Source organism: Danio aesculapii, chromosome 3 (assembly GCF_903798145.1).
Source record: "Danio aesculapii chromosome 3, fDanAes4.1, whole genome shotgun sequence".
Lineage (NCBI taxonomy): Eukaryota > Metazoa > Chordata > Actinopteri > Cypriniformes > Danionidae > Danio > Danio aesculapii.
The window spans coordinates 60,689,310-60,713,554 of NC_079437.1; the positions used below are offsets into that span (position 1 = coordinate 60,689,310).

Sequence of the window (24,245 nt, forward strand, 5' to 3'; positions counted from 1 at the left end):
TTATATATGTCACGTGTACAGCTCGTAACATATTTTAGTTCTGCATTTTGCACAATCAACCAAGGCCATGTATTATTTAAAATGACTAAAAATGCCAATAAAAGTCACTTCAATTAACGTTTCGATGTCAAAAGTTGTCAGGGCAGAGATTAAGCACCCATAATGCATTTGAAAAGCATAAATACACAGCATGATATTAAAAGCTATTACTGCTGAACTTTTGAACTGCTTAAGTAGGATTTGTTTTATATGTAATTTGATAATTGCATTGTCTTCTGTTCTCTCTTAAAGGCTCTGATTAAACTAAATGTCATTTAATGAATATGAACATGCAAACAAAGTGTTGTAACGGATATAATATATACAGCATAAATGTAATACATGCTATATATACAGTTTGCGGTTGAAAAAACAGAAAATTAGGACGATTCTATTTACCATAAATCACTGAGATATTTTGTTGACCTGGGAAAAGTCTAGAAGGGATACAGCTGTGGATCCTCACGTCAATATAACGTCATTTTTGTGACAATAATAATTCATATTTTTTACGTTACGTGGTGGTTGGGGTCGGGGTAGACGTTAATAAAATACAATTTAATGCGTATTTTAATAAGTAATATAAATATTTATTGTTACTATAAGGCCTTTGCTGTCCTCTAGTGTTGAAGACGCGCAGTCGCATACGGGTGTGCAGTGAATTCTTCTTTTCTTCTTCTTTTCTTCTTCTTATTACTATTATTTATTATTAATTAATAAATTTATTTATTTATTTAGAAGAAATAACCAAAAATGAATCATCAAAAAAACAGAAATACAACTAGGATAATAACCATATAGTTGGACATAGGATAACAAAACAAACAAAAGAATACAATAACAAAAATAAATAGCAATAAAAGAAAGAAGTAGAGTTAACTTAATAGTAATAAAAAGCGATAATAAACTTGCTGGAAGAAGCATGAGGTCTTCATATATCTTGCAAAAACATTTGATTAGATAAACGTACGGTGAGTTATTTTCAGTTAAGAAATGAGCACAAGAGGAGGAAGACTTAAGAAATTATTGTTTATGAATAACATATTCTAAGTACAGTATAAAAAAGTATACATTTATTCTTCGTTGTTATTTTTGCCAGTGTGTACAGTGAATCTTTGCGCAGTAGGACCCGGAAGTTACGCACACCGGGGCGGCAGTAAACATGGCAGACTCAGACGCTTCAGCAGATACAGGAAATAAACATTGTGTTTATCACGAGCTGCTCAGGTAACTGACACCATTTATTCATTGAGATAAAGCGTAGGGGATCTTCGTTTGTTGATTTGTTTGATTTATTAGCAGTAATTCGGTCATATTAATCTTCTGTCAGTCATATAGCACAGGAAACACCGTGAGTCCACAAAACTCATGGATCTTCACATCATCATCATCATCATCACGTGACTCAAGTGAAAGCAGACTTTTATTTATGATCGTGAATATTATTGAGGAGATCTACTTGGTTTTATTCCCGTATAATTTTTGTTGTTTAGTTTATGTTTTAAACATTAAATACCCTTTGATAGGTAGTACAGTAAGCTATGAATTACAACAATCAACCAAAAATAATTCAGACAGCTCGTAGTATGACAATTATTACATTACTATTAACGGTATTAGCTATTAATACTCTATTTGCCCACTTCTATCATCAGTGACAGCATGTACTGCACGCTTTTCTTACTCTTTGTTTTTGTCTCGTTTCCTAAATCAAGAAGCATTTTATGGACAACCATACTGAAAAAAACAGCTTAAACCACCCTAGGCTGGTCAACCAGGCTTGTTTTAGAGGGGTTTGGGCCACTTCCAGGCTGGGAGCCCAGCCAAAACCAGCTATGTCCAGCTTAAACCAAGCTGATCAAGCTGGTTTTAGCTGGTAATTTTCCAGCCTGACCAGCTAAGACCAGGCTGGAAACCAGCCTGGAAGTGGCTAAAACCAGGCTGGTCAACCAGCTAAAACCAGCCAACCAGCTTAGGTTGGTTTAAGCTGTTTTTTTCAGTAGGAAAGGGAAACATATTGTCTTGTTTTCAGAAATAATGAGTCAAAATCAAGTGAGTCCTTAAAACAAGCTAAATAATCTACCAGTGGGGTAAGCAAAATAGTCTTATTTCAAAGCTAAAGCAAAATTATTTAGCTTGACCCATTGGCAGATATTTTTTTATTGTGTGTGCGTGTGCGTGTGTGTGTGTGTGTGTGTGGAATATTTTTAGTGGAAGCTGAAATCCTGTAACCACTGACTTCTACAGTATACATAAATAAATGACGTCTGGTGCTGAATAATTTTTGGTGTGATTATAACCAAGCATGGGCCGGTATAAGTTTGTGACGGTCTAATAATCTTGGATAAAAAATATCAAGGTATTGTGATTACAGCTCTAAATTAAGTTCTTTTTAAATGTCTTAGTAAAAACACAACAACATATTTGTCCCCATTGAACACACTATACAGTATTTTATTTGACGTTTTGGTCACACTTTATTTTGATGGTCTGTTTGTTGAATTAAGTTACATTGCATCTACATGGGAACTAATTCTCATTAGAATATAGTAGACTGTTAGGTTGGGTTAGTGTAAGATGACACGTACTTGCAAAATTCTTATAGTCAGTTAAATGTCTGTTTAGCAGCAGTATCAACAGATATTAACCAAACAGTCTACTAATACTCGAATGGACCATCAAAATAAAGTGTTACCAATATTTTTTTAAAACTTACAATTCACATTTATAATATTTTGGAACATGCAGCTGGAAGGGCATCCGCTGCGTAAACATGCTGGATAAGTTGGCGGTTCATTCCGCTGTGGCGACCCCGGATTAATAAAGGGACTAAGTTGAAAAGAAATTGAATGAATGAATATTTTGGAACAGTAAACATGTCAGGCTAAATAATTCACATAAATCATTGACTTCTGTTTGCATCATTAGTTAAAAAAACACTGATTTCTTTACAACATAAACGCTTTACGTATACCTTAGGAACGGTATAACAGAAACTATTTGCGGTTTTAAAACCGAACTTTTTCAAACCATGCTAAAACATTGAAACCGGTTGTCATCCCATGCCTAATTATAAGACATAAAGCAAAATCCAAAAGGTTGTACATTTGTTTTAGTTGTCAGTATAAAATTATTGTGTGTTGTGTATATATTGATTTATTTATTTATTTATAGACCTGTCACGATATCTATTTTTTGTTGTACAATATATTGCACCAAAATATACTGCGATAAATGATATTATTATTGTCATTTTAAGACTATTTGCCATCAGAATGACAACATAATATCATTACGAAAAACCAAATTGCTTGCACTTGAGTCTTGTTGAGTTGTGTGTTGTTAGGATATGGTGTATGAATAAATTGCTTATAATACCCATTAGAGTAACTTTTTTTTGCAGCTAAGTTCAATATCGTGATAATATCGTTTACTAGGGCTGATTGAGACTGGAATAAATATGTAATATTGTTGTTAAGTACTGTGATAATAACAGTGTTCCTCTAAATGATTGACCCATTATTAATTCTGAGTGTGCCTCACACAAGTGAGTGGGCTTGACAAACCACCTGCAGAAAACACACTGACACTCTAACAGTATTAAGTCACTCTACATATGCTCTTCTCTTGAGGACTTAAATCTAGGTCTGTCATATCTGTTTTTTTTTTTTGTTATTGCACCAAAATATATTGTGATAATGAAATTATTATCATTTTAGGACCATTTTATGTCACTTATTAAACAGTAATTCTAAAATGACAGTATAATATGATCACAATGCAAGTACACTACTCCGAACAACACATCATATATCATTCTTAAGAATATTTCATTGAATTATAGTCATTTTAACAGTTTAATAATGAGGCATTGGAGTCAGAATGTGCAAATGCATATACTAAATAAATAATTATAAATGTTAACATTAAAGTGCAAGGTAAAAGACTAACAGAGGCTGCGATATCTGCTACCTGAGCTATTTTCAGCTGTCAGACACCCACATGAGAATATACTATAGTAATTTATAGTAAATACCACAGTGTTTTTTACCTATACTGACACCTCTGAGAGATAGAGATGTTGCACAATCAGCTGCTATAACTGGTTTTTAAGTATGGGGGATTATATATATTACATCACCAGAAATGATTGAGGTCATGTCAATGTGTTGTATGATAAGTCCATATATTGATTATTGGGACAGGCCTATTTATTTATTGACTGATTGATTTTAAATATTTGACTGTATTTGTGTCGTGTCTTTGCCTGCAGTCCATCAGAGCTGTTTGAAGCTCGGTCCCGCAGCCATAAGATCCCGGTGCGCGGCCAGAAAGAGTTCCTGCCCAGCGGCTCCGAGAAGCAGAGCCAACGACTGCAGCACAGCCTGGAGGAGCACTGGACACTGCTGGCCGAGGAGAGGGTCGAGAGACTGTGAGTTAAAACACACACACACACACACACACACACACACACACACACACACACACACACCAAGGTTATAATAGTTTTTTCATTAGTTTTAGTTTTTATTACGTTTTGTTTTCAACTTCAGTTCATTTTAATTAGTTTTTATTGGTATTAGATTTACTAGTTTTTATTAGTTTCTATATTTTGAAGTTGCTTAGTTTTAGTTTAGCTTTTATTAGTTTTAATGTTCAGTGTTTTTTGTAAATTAGCATATTTGTAATGTGCAAGATTGAAAATCATCAGAATAAATATTGTATCATAAAAACTCAACCAAAGATACATCTTTGAAACCTGTATTCAGAGGAGACATGAACACCTCCATCTACCCATCCTCAAATTCAAATACAACAGCCCACAAGACAGCAGCCCTAAGTACCGTACAATATGTGTGTGAAAAGCTGCTTCACAATACACAGTAATGATGGAAAGTTCGGTTCGAACCAGATCTTTTGTGACAATCCTCCCATGTTTGGGCTCAACATATCAAAGATATGTAGTCAGCAATTATAATTTCAGCCAGTTCAAACTAGGGCTGCACGATTCTGGCAAAAATGTGGACCCAATTTTTGTTGCTTAAAATCAAGATCACGATATTCTCACGATTCTGTAAATGTAAAATAAAGTTTAATATGATTAGCCTATTATTATTGTTAATTCTCAAACATGTGGTAAAACAACGCTAATAATATCAGGCCTGTGTGTGGCTCTACTGTTGCTTAAAATGCTAATTTTGTATAGTCATTATGGTGGACTTGAACAGACTTCAATATGTCCTGTTTGTTAATTCACAGTAAAATGAGGACATCAGAATAAAGCTATTCATAATTATAAAGTTGATTTATTATGATTAAGACATGTGACAACATTATTAGACCATTATATTTCCATTATATATAGGCTAGGGTTGTTATACTGACACAGTAAATATTTATTTTCATGCACAAAGAAAAAACATATCAAATGCTTGCCGTAATCATTACTCTAAAATGCGACATGATCATTTAACTGCGCACAGGTTTCACTTTCACTTCCGAGTGCGGCTCCTGGCTGCGGTCACTGTGAGGAAAAAACGCACACATGCATATCAAACCTCCCGCGCGGCCCTCAAACGATCGCTCTGTGCAACAAACTGAACGTTATTTACAACTTCATTACCTGTTATTCACAGTCTACGCAGGTTCTGTTCACTAAAGTAGGCGTCATGCATGCACATTCTCGGCAGTAACCAAACACTCTCGTTTTTATTTTTATTTCTGTTAACGCAAATTTTTTTTTTTTTCAATTCTAGTTTTCGTTTGTTTATTTGTATTTGCTAACTATAATGACCTTGACACACTCGCACAGAGCAGCACGATTAATTGAAATCAAATCAGAATCGCAAATCGGCTGAAGCTGCTTATCTTTTTTTTCCCCTTCACTTTGGTCAATTGGTGAAGTTTGTTCCTCCACTGTCACCACTGGCTTGCTTGGTTTGGGACTTGTGGAGCTGCGCATGGATGGATTTGCTATTCAGTGTTTGGACTTTCAGCAGTGAAAAATTAAACTGAACTGAACTTCAACTCAAAAATCTGGACTTCCATGTTAAGCTGCTTTGACACAATCTACATTGTAAAAGCGCTACAGAAATTGAATTGTCAGGGAAACACAGCTCTGTGAACAGTAGTAAATCTCTTCCGAAGGCCAGAGGGCGCTCTTGTGCGGAAACTTTAAATATGCCACAAAAAAGAGACACAGAAAATTAAAGATTGTTGCTAGATCGGATATGGATGCGGCCAGAAGTTAATGAGAATTATTTATATTATTTATTAAGTTTCCCAGTTATTATATATATATATATATATATATATATATATATATATATATATATATATATATATATTTATTTATATATATTTTATATTGTATTTTTGTCTACCCCCACCCCAACCCTAAACCCAACCGTCACAGTAATGTATAAACAGTAGCTGTACCGAGTATTATTTATGCTATATATTAAATTACCCTATAAATTGTATTTTTTAGCGCCTATCCCCACCCCAACCCTAAACCCAACAGTCATAGTACTGTAAAATATTAATTATTGTCATACAGTGTCATAAAAAATGCTATTATAATTGATGTGCATATCGCACTTCCGGCCGGCCACATATCCGATCTAGACTTTACCTAAATCAAAGGGTGCGTCTCAATCTGCTCACTTGTTCAGCAGTGCTGCCTCAATCGCAGAATTTTCCAGTGAGCTGAAACATTTGCACCAGTACCGATTCCAGTAGCGATTAGTTCCAAACTCGATACTTTTGACAACACTACTACTCTGTTGTCTGCATGCAAAGTTTATGCACATCTTCACGTTTCCATTAAGTATTTTTGTGCAATATTACAAATTTGCATAAAAATAGGTGGATTTAAACACAACTAATGTGGATTGAATAAAAATTTTTGGGTGAACTACCCCCTTTAATAAGACAAGGAGAGATGTCATGATGTTTTTGTGTTTGCTTTTGTGTCCGTCAGAGGGAATCTGGTGAATGCGGTGTGGAGTCCTGAAGAAAGATTGGTGGAGTTACAATCACCGGCCGTGAGTCTAACGTCCATCTGTTTACATGAGGGTGTGCCATATTTGTTGTTTAATACCATAATTGTTGTAATAACAAAGTGCACACTGATATTGAGCATGAGCATGTCAAAAGACAAACAAAATCACACCTTGAATCTATTGACTGTGTGACGAGGATGAAGAATATCAGAAGAATGACTCATTTAAATTATGAAGGCAAAAAATATTCTTCATGTTGGCGTGGGTTTCCTCTGGGTGCTCCGGTTTCCCCCACAGTCCAATCACATGCGCTATAGGGGAATTGGGTAAGCTAAATTGTCCATAGTGTATGAGTGTGTGTGAGTGAATGAGAGAGTATGGGTGTTTCCCAGTACTGGGTTGCAGCTGGAATGGCATCCGCTGTGTAAAACGTATGCTGGAATAGTTGGCGGTTCATTCCGCTGTGGCGACCCCTGATTAATGAAGGGACTATGCCGAAGGAAAATGAATGAATGAATGATATTGTTCAATAACGTCACACAGTCAACAGTTTTTCAAGTACTGTTTTAATTCTGAATATCAGGGTTTGAAAGTGATTCATTTGTTTTGTTTAACAGTTTAATGGCACAGGATGTACGGTCTGTTGGTTGAAATATCCAAAAACTAATATATTTTGCAGAATTATGTACAACCCTAAATCAGAAAAGGTTGGGACAGTATGGATACTCAAATAAAAACAAAAGGAGTGATTTCTAAATTTACTTTGACTTTTATTTCATTGCGGAAAACACAAGAAACATTATTTAATGTGTTCCTCATGATTTTTATTGTTTTAATAAACATGGATTGAAAATTTTGGTTCTTACAACACATAAACAGCTGTAGCAGTAAAGCGTTTACCACTGTGTAATGTTGCCATTCCTTTTCACAACACTTAAAAGACGTTTAGGGACTGAAGACACCAAGTGATGACGTGTTTCAGGTGTCATTTTGTCCCATCCCTACTGCAAACAAGTCTTAAGGTGGGCAACAGTATGGAGTCTTCATTGTCGCATTTTGCGCTTCATAATGCACCACACATTCTCTATTGGAGACAGGTCGGGACTGCAGGCAGGCCAGTCAAACACCTGTATCCTCTTCCTCTGCAGCAGGACTCTGTAATGTGTGCAGAATGTGGTTTTGCATTGTCTTGTTGAAATATGCATGGGCGTCCCTGGAAATGAAGGCAGCATATTGTGCTCCAAAACCTCTATGTAATTTTCAGCATTAATGGAGCATCACAGAAGTGCAAGATACCTTGCCAAGGTCACTGACACAACCCCATACCATGACAGACCCTGGCTTTTGAACTGGAGGATCCTTTTCTTCTTTGGTTTGGAGCACACACGTCCATTTCTCCCAAAAAATACCTGAAATGCTGATTCATCTGACCACAGTACACATTTCCACTGTGTGATGGTCTATCCCAGAGTAGTCGACGGCGCTAAGCCAATTCAGAAATCGCTTCTTTCTTTTTGTTAATTGCGTTTTCCAGACTGTCCCGACTTTTTCTGATTTGGGGTTGTACTTGCATTATCCCAAATGTTTTAAAAAATGTTCAAAGTCAGAGAAATTAGCAGTTTTAAGTAGAGTGAAACAGAGTGTGTGTGTGTGTTTATTCTAATGACGTCACACACCCTTGATTTCTGGTTTGGTTTTCTAGGAAGCATCAGTGAGGCTTTAATATGTCATGTGTTTTATTATACCGCACAGAGCAGCTTTATAACAGAAATGTTTGAGTCTGTTAAAGCAGTGCTGCTGCTTCTCCACATAATCACAAGCTGAAGAAACAGAAGTGGTGAACTGTGGCATAATAAAAGCTCCGCTGCTTTTTCTGTGCATATCTTGCCACGTCTAAAGTCTCTTAAATCCCCTTTCTTCCCCATTCTGATGCTCGCTTTGAACTGCAGCAGATCGTCTTGATCTTGTCTACATGGCTAAATGCATTGAGTTGCTGCCATGTGATTGGCTGATTAGAAATTTGCTTTAACAAGCAGTTGGACAGGTGTACCTAATAAAGTGGCCGGCGAGTGTATATTGTATTACCAAAAAATGATTGAGGTCATGTCCATGTGTTAAGTCGATATATTGATTATTAATGATCGTTTTATAAAGACAGTCACTTGCTTCATCTCGAATTGAATCAGCCTTTTTGAATGAATCATTTGAATCAGTGAATCAATCATTAAGACAGTGACTCGCTGACACCGACTGAATCAGCCAATGCAGAAAAACACACACTGCAAAATATGGCTTAATTATTGTCATAGATTAAAATCTCCAAGTGATGCTGGAATACCATTCATTTTACCAGTGTCACACACTCTCAGTGTCATAGTCGGCTCTTAGTAATTCTGCCCTGTTTGTTTTTTGCAGGGGAAGTTTTGGCAGACGATGGGCTTTTCAGAAAGAGGCAAGCAGTATCTGCAACCCGAAGAGGCTCTCTACCTCATGGAATGTGTGAGTGTTTATTTTCAGTCCTAATATTCATATCACATCAGTCATTAGTATAACTGAGTCCTTTTATATCATCGTATTTTTATGTTCAGAGGCCACTGTATTGTTAATGTATCTGCTGCTAAAAGGCTCAATCTCTGTAGCCCTTTATGGTCACTGTTCAGACACATCACACATTGAAGTGAATCTGAAACAGTCATGTGATGTGGAAAAACGTTAAACACAGGGTTTCTGCGGGGTCTTAAAATGTCTTAAATCTCAAAATCCAAATTTTAGGCTTTAAAAAAAGTCTTAAATTTACTGAAATATTGTGTTGTTGGTCTTAACTCTTTTTTTAAACGGGTCTTAGTTTTCCTTTGTTCATGTATTGCTACCCAATCTGGCCAAAACCCATACAATCACCAACAACAATCTCAATAAAACTTTAAACTTCTTATTTAAAAGGGTCGTTTTTAGCTATTTATCATAATGGTTTAATTATTTTGCTTACACTAACATTTGTTTAAAAGTTCTTCATGTATTTACTGATGAGGACACCGACCTGGACAGATTGTTGTGCATAGATTTAGTTTATTATAGTTTTTAAAACATTTGTTCATTTTTTATATGCTTAGAAAACAAGCAAAAGTAAAGGTTGCTTGTTTTTACACAATATTTGGACTATTTTGCTGAGAAATAAAATCTAAAATATTACTGTATTATTGTCTTATTTAATGTATTAAATTCTAATAATTTTTAAAAGACAAATAAAAATATTTTCTATCAAGGCCATTTGAAAAATTCCTTATCCTTTAATCCTTTACGAGTCTAAAATTTCATTCATAATGATCTTAAACATGTCTTAGAAGTAACTCAATGAAACCTGCAGAAATCCTGTAAACAGTTGAGTTTTGCCATTGTTGAATCCATTCAGCCAATCTCCAGGTCTGCCAGAAGCACTTTTAGCTTAGCTTAGCATAAATCATTGAATCGGATTAGACCGTTAGCATAGTCCAGGAGTTTCAGTGCTGGGTTGTAAAAGAGTTGCTATCTGCTGCAAAATCCCATTGTATTGTGAGTTTCCTCTTTAAGAACCAATATCCATATCTAGTCATTCTCATTTGATTTCTGGAATGTTGATTGACATTTTAAAATTCACGTTCAATTTTTCTATTACTGTAATTTGTTTTTACTTTATCCTATATTAGGTGGCAAAATGTTTCAAATGTAGTTAATTAGGTTTCGAGTTAATTACTGTTTTTGACACTTTTTTTTTTTCAGTTTTAACTATGCATCTGCAAATGGTATTTAGTAATGTACATACAGTCTTAGATTTGTGTAACTGAGTCATTATTTAATGTATTAATCAATGTTATATTAATGTCAGTGCTTCCCACAGATTTGAAATATACTTGCGGTGGTAGCCGGATTGAAACACACTATTTACCCACAGCACATAAATGGTCAACAACATGCGACAACTAAATAAATAACGTGATTTTTAACGATATTTGTATTTATTATGATACAGTTATACACTTTTTCTTTTCAATAAGTTAACGTTATTTAAAAAAGGCTGTTGAAATAAAAGAAATCCACTGTTTCTCTTACTTTTAGACTATTTAGAAGCCATATGCACTCACTGACAGGTAAAAGCTAAAAGTAGTTGATAAGCCATTTCTTATAGTGTACAAATATTTTGCAGCCAATATAGATGTCGTTTATTAAATAATTAATCATTTAATGTTTCTCAGTCAGCTGCGAGATGGTTATGCAAAAATGCATTCTAATAGCAGCAACTTTAGAAAGCGAAAGTAAAAGCTGAATCCCGGACATTTTAGGAGATTCAGAAACTACGGCCGGACGCATTGCGTGTCTGAAGTTGGGGCTGACGCAATCCACATAGCAGCGTCCGCCAATGAAATTAGTCAGCAATCGGCTACTGTCTGAGCTGGTGAATTTGCATACAACGATCTGATTGGCTGACGCTTCCGTTGGTGCTTGAAAAATTGAGAAAATCGTAACTTCTGCAGCGAGCAACGCCGCTGTATCGGCACAACGAAACCACAATGCAGTTCAACAACGCCTGATGTCACCCATTCAAAGTGAATGAGAAGCGTTGATGCTGATGCCCCATGTGAATGGGTCATTAGAGTGGAAACATGGGGTCTTCATTCATTCATTCATTCATTCATTTTCCTTCGGCTTAGTCTCTGATTTATCAGGGGTCGCCACAGCGGAATAAACCACCATGTATTTCAGCATATGTTTTACACAGCGAATGCCCTTCTAGCTGCAACCCTGTACTGGGAAACACCCATACACACTCATACACTACAGCCAATTTAGTTAATCAATTCCCCTATAGCGCATGTGTTTGGACTGTGGGGGAAACCGGAGCACCCGGAGGAAACCCACGGCAACACGGTGAGAACATGCAAACTTCACACAGAAACGCCAACTGACTTAGCCGGGATTCGAACCAGCAACCTTCTTGGCCCTTTGGATGACAGTGCTATCCACTGAGCCACTGTGCCGCCCACTCGGGGTCTTAGTGCTTAATTTTTAACATGGAAACTTTAATTACATTTTCTTCCTGATTCAGGGCAACGTGCAGGTGTTTTACAGGGACCTTCCTCTGTCCATTCAGGACGGATATGAGCGGTTTCTGTCCTCTGACACCGTGACTCTTCATCAGTACCAGGTTTGTTTCAGATGTTGCCTGAATAATAGAAAACTCTTCTAAAAGGTGCACGCAGTATATATTACCATTAAAATAGCGGATGTAAGGGATAAAGTACATCCAGGCGGTTATTAAGTAATAAGAATAATAATATGATTAAAACAGCTGTTGTGTAAGACTGAAGGGGTTTATTCTGCATTATTACATGGCTGTCTGGAATACTCGATTCTAATTGGTCAGTCATGACATTCTAAGGTATGTTATTCCCAGATAACAACCTTTAAATAACACCGGCTCATCTAGAAATCGAGAATAATCTTGACTGTCAGTGAATACGGTCACATCCATATACTAACATCCACAGTCATATGTATCAGTTTGTCTGTCATGCTTTGGTTTTTTGACTTTTTGGCGCCATCTTGTGTCCGAATAATGCACAGGTTAGTGTATACTCCATCAGCTGTTTCTATCAGCTTTGGGTTTTTGACTGTTTGGCGCCATCTTGTGTTCGAATAATGCGCAGGTTAGTGTATACTGCATCAGCTGTTTTTAATCTATGTCAGCTTTGCGTTTAATTTAATTAAATAATTCCTAAACTATTTTGACTCTGAACAATGTTTTCTGTCTAATTTTAGACAGAATCAGAATGATTTAATGTACCCAGATGAGTCTAAATAAGAACAAAACATAGTGAAACTGCACCTTTAAACCTTCACAAGTGTACTTTGTCTTCCTTTAATTTAGGTTTTTGGACATTTGAAGAGGCTTGGGTATGTTGTGAACAGATTTGATCCCAGGTAACGATCATGTGATACTCTCATTTGCTTGTATGAACTTTTATGATGTTGTGTTTAATTAGTAAAGATTTCTTTTTGAAACTATTATCTAATGTTTGTGTATGGTTCTCAATTAAAGTCATCTTTCACACAGTTCAGTCTCATCCACATATGAGAGACAGCTGAATCTGCCATCATCATCAATGGACAAACAGAAGAAACAGCTGAAGAGGAAACGCTCTCAAAGTCCTGTGTCAAGGTACAGTCATATTATTATTATTATTATTATTATTATTATTATTATTATCAGTTTATTAGCCGTACATACAGTTGCAGTCAAAATTATAAGAAGCTTAATTTTTTTTTTTTACATATATCTTAAGTGTTGCCCACAGTGATGAGCTAGCAGAGACCAGTATATTACTAGCGGTCTGCACCCTCTGCAGGGGTCCAAACAGCCCTCTAGTGGATTTGTCATCTGAAAACTGCAACAGAACGTAACGCGTTTCAGATTTCCAAAAATGTTGCCAACGCCATCTAGTGGATTTGTGTTCTGAAACATGCTACAAAACACAGCCAAAGTAACATTTCGAATTAGCAAAAATGTAGACAGCACCCTCTAGTGGATTTATCTAAATGTGCAACAAAACATATCCAAGGTAACACATTAACCTGATTCGCAGCAATGTCAACAGCGCCCTCTAGTGTATTTGTCGTCTGAAACGTGCAACAAAACGTACCCAAAGTAACACACTTCAGATTCACAAAAATGTAGACTGTGCCCTCTAGTGAATTTGTCATCTGAAATGTACAACATAATGGATCCAAAGTAACAAATTTCAGATATGCAGCAATGTCAACAGCACCCTCTAGTGTATTTGTCATCTGAAACGTGCAACAAAATGTACCCCAAGTACCGTATTTCGGTTTTGCAAAAATGTTGATAGCTCCCTCTAGTGGATTTGTCTTCTGAAACGTGCAACAAAACGTACCCAAAGTAACACACTTCAAATTCGCAAAAATGTAGACAGCACCCTCTAGTGGATTTATCTAAATGTGCAACAAAACATATCCAAGGTAACACATTCCTGATTTGCAAAAATATTGACAGCACCCTCTAGTGGATTTGCCATCTGAAACGTGCAAGAAAATGTATCTAAAGTAACATATTTCAGGTTCGCAGAAATGTTGACAGTGCCCTCTAGTGGATTTGTCATCTGAAACGTGCAAGAAAATGTATCTAAAGTAACATATTTCAGGTTTGCAAAAATGTTGACAGTGCCCTCTAGTGGATTTGTCTTCTGAAACATGCAACAAAACACAGCCAAAGTAACATTTTAAATTAGCAAAAATGTAGACAGCACCCTCTAGTGGATTTATCTAAATGTGCAACAAAACATATCCAAGGTAACGCATTCCTGATTCGCAGCAATGTCAACAGCGCCCTCTAGTGTATTTGTCATCTGAAACGTGCAACAAAAAGTTCCCTAAATAACTAATTTCAGATTTGCAAAAATGTTGCCAGCGCCCTCTAGTGGATTTGTGTTCTGAAACGTGCAACAAAACGTACCCAAAGTAACACACTTCAGATTCACAAAAATGTAGACAGCACCCTCTAGTGGATTTATCTAAATGTGCAACAAAACATATCCAAGGTAACACATCCCTGATTTGCAGCAATGTCAACAGCGCCCTCTAGTGTATTTGTCATCTGAAACGTGCAACAAAGCGTCCCCTAGGTGATGCATTTCAGATTTGCAAAAATGTCAACAGCGCCCTCCAATGGATTTGTCTTCTGAAACATGCAACAAAACATATCCAAAGTAACACACTTCAGATTCGCAAAAATGTTGCCAGCGCCCTCTAGTGGATTTGTCTTCTGAAACGTGCAACAAAACAGCCAAAGTAACATATTTCAGATTTGCTAAATGTAAAAAAAAAGTGACTAAAGTGACACATTTGAGATACTCAAAAAATGTAGACAGTGCCCACTAGTGGATTTCTTATTTGAAACGTGCGTGAAACATATCCAAAGTCATGCTTTTCAGTTTCGCAAAAATGTAGACAGTGCCTTCTGGTGTATTTGTTATCTAAAGCATGCAACAAAACGTACCCTAAATAACTCATTTGATAGTCGCAAAATGTAGACGGCGCCCTCTAGTGGATGTCATCTGAAACATGTTGCAAAATGTTTCTCGAGATTTGCAAAAATGTCAACAGAACGTTCATTGCTGAAATGTTAGATTTACAAAAATGTAGACAGCGCCCTCTAGTGGATTTGTCTTCTGAAACATGCAACAAAACAAAGCCAAAGTAACATATTTCAGATTTCAAATATGTCTACAGCGCCCACTAGTGGATGTCACCTGAAACATGCATTAAATGTTTCCTAAGTAACGTATTTCAGATTTGCAATGATGTCGAGAGCACCCTCTAGTGGATTTGCCATCTGAAACATTCAACAAAACGTACCCTAAGTAACGTATTTTACAAAATGTAGGCTGAGGCCAGTAATTCCATTGAGCATGGGTTAAAAAAATGAGTGGCCAATTTTGATGTAATGGTGACTAAAGTATTTCTAAATCCAAATTCTCACCTTTTGTTCTCAGTGACAAACACAGCATAACAACAGAAGAGATGACATCTGAAGCTCACAGTGAGCTAGCGGAGACCAGTAAATTACCAGCGCCTCTGAAGAAGCCAGTACAGTCAGCTGACGCCCCTGACAGGACATGGTGGATGGAGGAGGATGTCCTGCAAAAACACCCCAAAACTCAAACTGCAGCTCCCCGTTGGGACTTCAGCACCATCAGTTTCCCAGATCTGGGCTCCCGCAGGAGATCTGAGTGTTTGGTGTCTCCAGACCACAGCCTGCTGCCTGAAAATGTTGATGTTGGTGAATGTGACGTGTCCCGCTGGCTGGGCAGACTCAACATGAAGCAGGAGAAGCTGTCGCGGCGGGACAGGGAGCGCCAGAGGGATCGGGACCGATACCGCAGGGATATTAACAGTGACCGGGACGTGCGGCGCTGTAGAAACTGGGCAGAATATTCAGAGCTGATGGAGGAACGGAGGAGGCGGAGGAGAAAACACAGACCTGAACATCTGTGGGAGAGAGACGAGACACCGCTCACACAGCCCGGACAGTGCACATCACACCGTAAGACATACTTTATACCAGATGACTCTATAGTGAAGTTTACTGGGAGAGGATTTAATGGTGACTGAGTAAAGACTGGAGAGACAGAGAGCATAAAGGAGAGAGGGAAAGAAAAAGGCAATAAAGAAAAAGAAAAATGAATGAAGAAAAGAGAGGGAACGAAAGAAGAAGAAAAAAGAGGGAACGAAAGAAAAAGAAAAAAGAAAGAAGTAAAATAAAGAAAGGGGGAAAGGAAAGCTTGTTGGAAAGAAAAGGAACAAAAAAGAAAGATAAGGAAAGAAGTACAAGAAAGAAAGAACGAGTGAAAAGAATGATGGAAAGAAAAAAGATGGAAAGATAAGTAAAGAAAGAATGAAAAAAATAGAGGGAAAGAAAGATAAGGAAATAAGTAAAAGAAAGAGGGAAAGGAATGAACAATGGAAAGAAAAACAAAAAAGGAATGAAAGAAGGGGTGAAGGGAAGAGAAAGCAAGAAAAAAAGGAAAGAAGGAATGAATAAAAGAGGGAAAAATAGGGAATGGAGGAAAGAGGGAAAGAAAGATAAGGAAAAAAGCAAAGTAAGAAGAATAGGAAAGAAAGTAAAAAGAAACAGATTGAAAGAAAAAGAAAGAAGGACTGAATGAAAGACAAAAAAGGAAGGAATGAGGGAAGGAAAGAAAGAAGAAATAAAGGAAAAAGAAACAAAGAATGATGGAAAGAGCGAAGGAATGAAGAAAAGTGAGGAAAAGAAAAAAAGAATAAGGAAAGAAGTAATAGAGAAAGAAAGAAAGAAAGAAAGAAAGAAAGAAAGAAAGAAAGAAAGAAAGAAAGAAAGAAAGAAGGGAAAGTAAAAAACAATTGAAAAGGAAGAAATAAAGACTGATGGATAAAAAGAAAGAAAGATGGCAAAGGAAAGAGAACAAGAAAGAAAGAAGGAAAAAATAAGGACTGAAAGATAAAAAGAAAGAAAGAAAGATGGCAAAGGAAAGAGAACAATTAAGAAAGAATGATGAAATAAAACAAAAAGAAGAAAGAGAAAAGACCTGAAGGTAAGAGAAAGAAATAAAGAAAGAGAATGATAGAAAGAAAGAATGAAGAAAAGAGAAGGAAAGAAAACAAAAGAACGAAATATGGCAAAGGAAAGAGAGAAAGAAAGAAAGAAAGAAAGAAAGAAAGAAAGAAAGAAAGAAAGATGGGAAAAAAGGCCTGAAGGTAAGAGAAAAAAATAAAGAAAGAGGATGATAGAAAGAAGGAAAGAATGAAGAAAAGAGAGGGAAGGAAACGAACGAAAGAATGAAAAGGATAGAATGATGGGAAGAAAAAGAAAGAAGGACTGAATGAAAGAGAAAGAAGGGAAAGGAAAGAAAGAACAATTTAAAGAAAGAAGGAATGGCGCTCACTCAGCCTTGTTAATGCACCTGACAGAAAACAACACTATGAATCCACTAAAGGCTGACTGTAGGCTGACCTTACCGTCACCTGCACTGCAAAAAATATGCTCTGAAGAGTTTTTGTTTGTGGAAAATACGTGTGTGACCTTCCTCTTGTTATATTTTGTGTGATGTAGGTGAACTGCTGGACCAGATCAGCATCATCAAGTCTTCAGCTTTCTCCGAGGGTCTTTCCAGGTGTTCACACACTCTCACATTTTGCTCTCCTTTTACTATCTTTTCATATCTGAGCATTTAATGTCAAATAAAGAGGTTTCGTGTTGATTCCTTTAACGAAAATGAAACAATGATGAGACAAACAAAATCTATGTGTATATCAAGAACCTTCCAAAACTAATACTGCAATTCTTAAACTGGCCACTGGGGGCGAGCTCCAAAACTGTGCTTATTTACATTGACTCCAATGTAAAATGCACGAAAGTAGGGGAATGAAAGAAAAAGAAAGAAGGGAAAGGAAAGAAAGAACGATGGACATAAGGAATGAAGGAAAGAAAGAAGGAATGAAGGAATTAGAAGGAAAGAAAGAACGATTGCAACCTCCCGCTCTCCTTCTTGAAACTAATACGGAATTAACTGAAACTGCAATTCATCAGCTGGCCACTGGGGGCTGGCTCAAACTGTGCATATTTACATTGACTCCAATGTTAAAATGCAAGAAAGTAGAGAAATGAAAGAAAAGAAAGAAGGGAAAGAAAGAACAATTTAAAGAAAGAAGGAATCCCGAATGAAAGATAGGGAAAAAAGAATGAAATGAAAGAATGAAAGAGAATTGAAGGAAAGAAGAACGATGGCAATCTCCTGCTCTTAAAACTAATACAGAAGTAACATAAGGTAAGTAACTGCAATTCATCAACTGGCCACTGGGGGCTGGCTCCAAAACACCACAAATTTAAATAGACTCCAACGTTAAAATGCTAGAAAACGGAAATGAAAGAAAGAAAGAGGGGAAAGGAAAAAAAGAAGGGAAATGAAACAGATTTGAAAGAAAGAATGAACGATGGCAACCTCTTGCTCTCCCTCTTGAAACTAAAATGGAAGTTACTAAAACAATTAATCAGCTGACCACTGAAAGAAAGGCTACAAAACGGAGCAAATGTACATTGACTCCAATGATAAAATGCAAGAAAGCAGGAAAAATGAAAGAGAAAAGAAGAAAAGAACAATGGCAACCTCTCGCTCTCCCTCTTAAAACTAATTTGGACGTAACTTAAACTGCAATTCATCAGCTGGCCACTGGGGGCTGGCTCCAAAACAGAGCAAATTTACACTGGCTCCAATGTTAAAATGCAAGAAAGCAGGCAAATGAAAGAAAGATGGACATAAGGAATGAAGGAAAGAAAGAAGGAATGAAGGAAAGAAAGAAAGAAGGAAAGAAGAAAAGAAAGAAAATATGAGGAAAGAAAGAAGGGAATTGAAAGAAAGAATGATGGCAACCTCTCGCTCTCCCTCTTGAAACTAATTTGGAAGTAACTTCAATTCAGCTGGCCACTGGGGGCTGGCTCAAACTGTGCATATTTACATTGACTCCAATGTTAAAATGCAAGAAAGAAAGGGGAAATGAAAGAAGGGAAAGGAAAGAAAGAATGATGGAAAGAAAAACAGAAAGATAAGAAAAGAAAGAAGGGAAATGAAAAAGATTTGAAAGAGACAAAGAACGATGGCAACCTCCTGTTCTCCCTCTTGAAACTAAAGAAAGTCCACTGAAAGAAAGGCCACAAAACAGAGCAAATTTACACTGACTCCAATGTTAAAATGCAAGAAAGCAGGGAAATGAAAGAGAAAAGAAGAAAAGAACAATGGCAACCTCTCGCTCTCCCTCTTGAAACTAATTTGGAAGTAACTTAAACTGCAGTTCATCGACTGGCCACTGGGGGCTGGCTCCAAAACAGAGCAAATTTACACTGACCCCAATGTTAAAATGCAAGAAAGCAGGCAAATGAAAGAAAGATGGACATAAGGAATGAAGGAAAGAAAGAAGGAATGAAGGAAAGAAAGAAAATATGAGGAAAGAAAGAAGGGAATTGAAAGCAAGAACGATAGCAACCTCTTGCTCTCCCTCTTGAAATTAATATGGAAGTAACGTAAACTGCAATTCCTCAGCTGGCCACTGGGGGCTGGCTTGGAAACGGCAAATTTCCATTGACTCCAATGTTAAAATGCAAGAAAGAAAGGGGAAATGAAAGAACAAGAAAGAAAGAAGGGAAAGGAAAGAAAGAATGATGGAAAGAGGAAAAGAAAGATAAGAAAAGAAATGAAAAAGATTTGAAAGAGACAAAGAATGATGGCAACTTCCTGCTCTCCCTCTTGAAACTAAAAAAAGTCCACTGAAAGAAAGGCTACAAAACAGAGCAAATTTACATTGACTCTAATGTTAAAATGCAAGAAAGCAGGGAAGTGAAAGAGAAAAGAAGAAAAGAACAATGGCAACCTCTCGCTCTCCCTCTTGAAACTAATTTGGACGTAACTTAAACTGCAATTCATCAGCTGGCTCCTAAACAGAGCAAATTTACACTGACTCCAATGTTAAAATGCAAGAAAGCAGGGAAATGAAAGAAAGATGGACATAAGGAATGAAGGAAAGAAAGAAGAAAAGAAAGAAAATTTGAGGAAAGAAAGAAGGGAATTGAAAGAAAGAACGATGGCAACCTCTTGCTCTCCCTCTTGAAACTAATACAGAAGTGACTGAAACTGCAGTTCATCGACTGGCCACTGGGGGCTGGCTCCAAAACAGAGCAAATTTACACTGACTCCAATGTTAAAATGCAAGAAAACAGGGAAATGAAAGAAAGGTGGACATAAGGAATGAAGGAAAGAAAGAAGAAAAGAAGGAAAGAGAAGAAAAGAAAGAAAATATGAGGAAAGATAGAAGGGAATTGAAAGAAAGAACGATGGCAACCTCTCGCTCTCCCTCTTGAAACTAATACAGAAGTGACTGAAACTGCAGTTCATCGACTGGCCTCTGGGGGCTGGCTCCAAAACAGTGCATATTTACATTGACTCCAATGTTAATATGCCCAACTTACAGCAGAAAAGATGTTTACAGCCTGGTACACAAAATATTTTGGTGTATATAGCTAATATTAGCCTTCAAACATAAAAAAACGCGTCTTTTTTATGTTTAAATCTTTTAAAAGCTATTGTCTGTGTGTTTTATGGAAACTCGCACCACAGTGACGTCGTGAAACTGGTAGCTTTGACTGTTCTCAGTTTGCGTTTGAGATCATAATTAAACTCTGTTTCCTCAGATTGTCCCCGTCAGACCAGTGGAAGATTAGTTTCGATGTTTACCAACCAGACACGGTGACGGAGTTTAAAAAGAGCCACCCCGGAAAGCCTTACACCCGCATGTGTGTCTGCAGGTAAACACACACACACACAATACACCCTAATGACTCCAGTGGTTGATTACATGCTTTATGCTTGCACACAATGACTGGTGTCTTTTACGCTTTGCTGTATTCATACAGTCGATGGATCTTTACTGACTTGCTGATTCATTCTGCATGATTAGTTTAGGTTTTTACAGAATTTAGCGGTGATAATTGCATATATTGTAATGTTTAATATAAAAACATCTGTAAATCTAGCAGGGGTTTATTTTAAATCAGTTTAAACTGTCAGTGTCAAATATCATTATAAAAAGGACTATAAGGAGTTTAAGTTTTGCATTGCTTCTCAATGAAGGCCTTAATTTTGCCTTAATTGTGTGTGTGTGTGCGTGTGTGCGTGTGTGTGCGTGTGTGTGTGTGTGTGTGTGTGTGTGTGTGTGTGTGTGTTAATATATGGAGGGTTGTGTTTATTTATTTATTTTATCCAGTATTAATTTAGCATATTTTCAGTAGTGTGTGTGTGTGTGTGTGTGTGTGTGCGCATGCTAGTTCAGTACTATTTTACATGAATATTAATATTTATTTATTTATTTTTTAGTGTGTGTGTGTGCGTGTGTGTGTGTGTGTGCGCACGCTAGTTTAGTACTATTTTACATGGATATTAATATATATATATTTTTTTTTTAGTCTGTGTGTGTGTGTGTGTGTGCGCATGCTAGTTCAGTACTATTTTACATGAATATTAATATTTATTTATTTATTTGTGTGTGTGTTTGTGTGTGCACGCTAGTTCAGTACTATTTTACATGAATATTAATATTTATTTATTTATTTTTTAGTGTGTGTGTGTGTGTGTGTGTGTGTGTGTGTGTGTGTGTGCGTGTGTGTGTGTGTGTGTGTGTGTGTACAAGTTCAATACTAAACACAGACTCATACTTACTGAACTTGTACACACACACAGACACACAGACAGACAGACAGTACTGAAAATATGGTTGTTAATAAGTATGTAAATAAGTATGTTTGTTTATTTATTTTTATCCAGTATTAATTTAGCACATTTTCTGTGTGAGTATGTGTGTGTGTGTGTGTACACGTGCAGTACTATTTTCCATTGACTGTTTTATTCATTTATCTCATTCATTCATTTACTTGTCGGCTTAGTCTCTTTATTAATCTGGGGTCGCCACAGCAGAATGAACCGCCAACTTATCCACCATTTGTTTTAGACAGCGGATGCCCTTCATGCCGCAACCCATCTCTGGGAAACATCCACACACACTCATTCACACTCATACACTACGGACAATTTAGCCTTCCCAATTCACCTATAGCACATGTGTTTGGACTGTGGGGGAAACCGGAGCACCTGGAGGAAACTAACACCAATGCAGGGAGAACATGCAAACTGCAGGGAGAACAGTGCTACCCACTGCGCCACCGTGCAGCCCTATTTATTTTTATCCCTATTTAAATTGTGTGTGTGTGCGTGTACAAGTTCAGTACTGTTTAATATGGAGTGCTTTGTTTAATTATTTATTTTTATTTAGTATAAATTTTAACAAATCGGTTAATTAATCAGTCCCTTATTTATCAGGAGTCACCACAACGGAATGAACCGACAACTATTCCAGCATATGTTTTACAAAGTGGATGCCCATACACTCTCACATTCACTCACACTCATACAATACGGACAATTTCGCTTATTCAACTCTCCTATAGCGCATGTGTTTGGACTGTGGGGGAAACCGGAGCACCCGGAGGAAACTCACGCCAACACGGGCAGAACATGCAAACTCAGAAATCACAGCTGACCCCGCCGGGACTCAAACCAGTGTGAGGCGACAGTGCTAACCATGTTATTGTTATTTTAAGCTCAGGAGTGGTTGTGTACGCGTTTCACTGCACATCATACTGTGTAATCTGTACTGATGCACTGTGTTTTTGTCAGTTTTGCAGGTCCTGTGCCGGATCTGCATGCAGTGAAGCAGCTGTCCTTCCAGAGCCTGGACGTCCCGGTGACGTTTGCAGTGGTGGATCACGGTGACATCTCCTTTTACTGCTTCAAAGACTTTAAACTTCCAACCGATGTGTATTAAAGCAGGATTTACTGAACTGAACACAACGTCTGTGCATCTCAGGGGGATTACGGAGGGATAGTTCACCCAAAAATAACAGCTCTGTCATCGTCTACTGACTCCTATTGCATTGCGAATTATTAAAGTCTTAAATCATGAAGCATTTTTTTTAGACAAGTACAAAATATTGTCTTGTTTTCAGAAATAATGAGTGTAAATGAAGTGAGTTTTTCCATAAAACAAGCAAAATAATCTGCCAGAGGGGTGAGTATGATAAACTAGTTTTCACTTTTGACATAAGATTATTTTACTTACCCTATATAACTTCTGAAAATAAGACAATACTTTGTACTTGTCTTGAAAATGCTTCAGTTTTGAGGTATTTGGACTGGAAACGAGACTAAAGCTCTGAGTAAGAAAAGCGTTCTTGGTCAATTGAAGTCAGTGGGAACAAAAAATGTTTGATTTCCAACATTTATCAAAACGTCTTCAACATCCCATTGGATTCAGTGCCAATAAGCAATGACAGAATTGTCCGAATTGAATTTGTTTTTGGGTGAAATCCTCCTGTAATTTGATTTCTATCATCTTCAAGTTATACCAAAACAATCAACACCAGCGTCAGGGATGTCTAGTGTCTTCAGGACCGTTTCAGCTGCTGGAATTCATTTCGTTTAGCTGGTTATCCAGCTTCCAGAGAGTCTTTTTATTAGATGCATGGTGATGATGGTTAATGCGCTTCAGTTTATCGATATTTACAGCACACACATACACATTTAAAATGGTCAGTTGATTATTAGTTTCAGGAAACACTCAATAAAGCAGTTGTTTTCATCTGGGGTGTGTTTTTCAGTAACTGTGTACATCTGGTGAGTTTGTCTTGTTTGTGAAGTGTCGTTTCATAAAACTCTTTATTTACTCCATTCATCCTCTTTAAAATGTGTGCATTTTGTCAAAACTCGTATTTTAATATGATATCCATTGTAATGTTTATTATATTTAATATTTATTATAATATACACCACCTGATAAAGTATTGTTGCCTATCTTGTCGTTTTAGGAACTACAGATAATAACTTGACTTCTAGTTGATTATTTGGTATCAGAAGTGTCTTCTATGGAAGGCAAAGGCCTCTAGATTACGCTTATTTGAGCACAATAAAATCTGATCATGTCTTGATTATTAATGATTTCATTAGGACAGTAAGGTCTGACTCTGCTTAGACTAAAGTCTCATCACTGAACCTTCAATAATGTCCAGTATAGAAT

General features: G+C 36.9%; 1 protein-coding gene across 3 annotated transcripts; it reads left to right on the forward strand.

Moving 5' to 3' along the window:
- The first annotated feature begins 1,191 nt into the window (after window positions 1–1,191).
- On the forward strand, window positions 1,192–23,815 carry tsen54 (TSEN54 tRNA splicing endonuclease subunit). Of its 3 annotated transcripts, none has more exons than XM_056454374.1 (11): window positions 1,192–1,266; window positions 4,313–4,471; window positions 7,022–7,085; window positions 9,459–9,542; window positions 12,124–12,222; window positions 12,946–12,998; window positions 13,117–13,236; window positions 15,587–16,137; window positions 17,683–17,743; window positions 20,812–20,925; window positions 22,850–23,815. In XM_056454374.1, exons 1-11 carry the CDS (start codon window positions 1,202–1,204, stop codon window positions 22,995–22,997), a joined length of 1,518 nt encoding a protein of 505 aa, XP_056310349.1. In that variant the 5' UTR covers window positions 1,192–1,201; the 3' UTR covers window positions 22,998–23,815. The 3 variants fall into 3 exon arrangements, with proteins under 3 accessions (XP_056310349.1, XP_056310350.1, XP_056310351.1); XM_056454375.1 differs by having other exon boundaries at window positions 13,132–13,236; XM_056454376.1 differs by lacking the exon at window positions 1,192–1,266 and having other exon boundaries at window positions 4,436–4,471; window positions 7,022–7,116.
- Window positions 23,816–24,245: the final 430 nt, after the last annotated feature.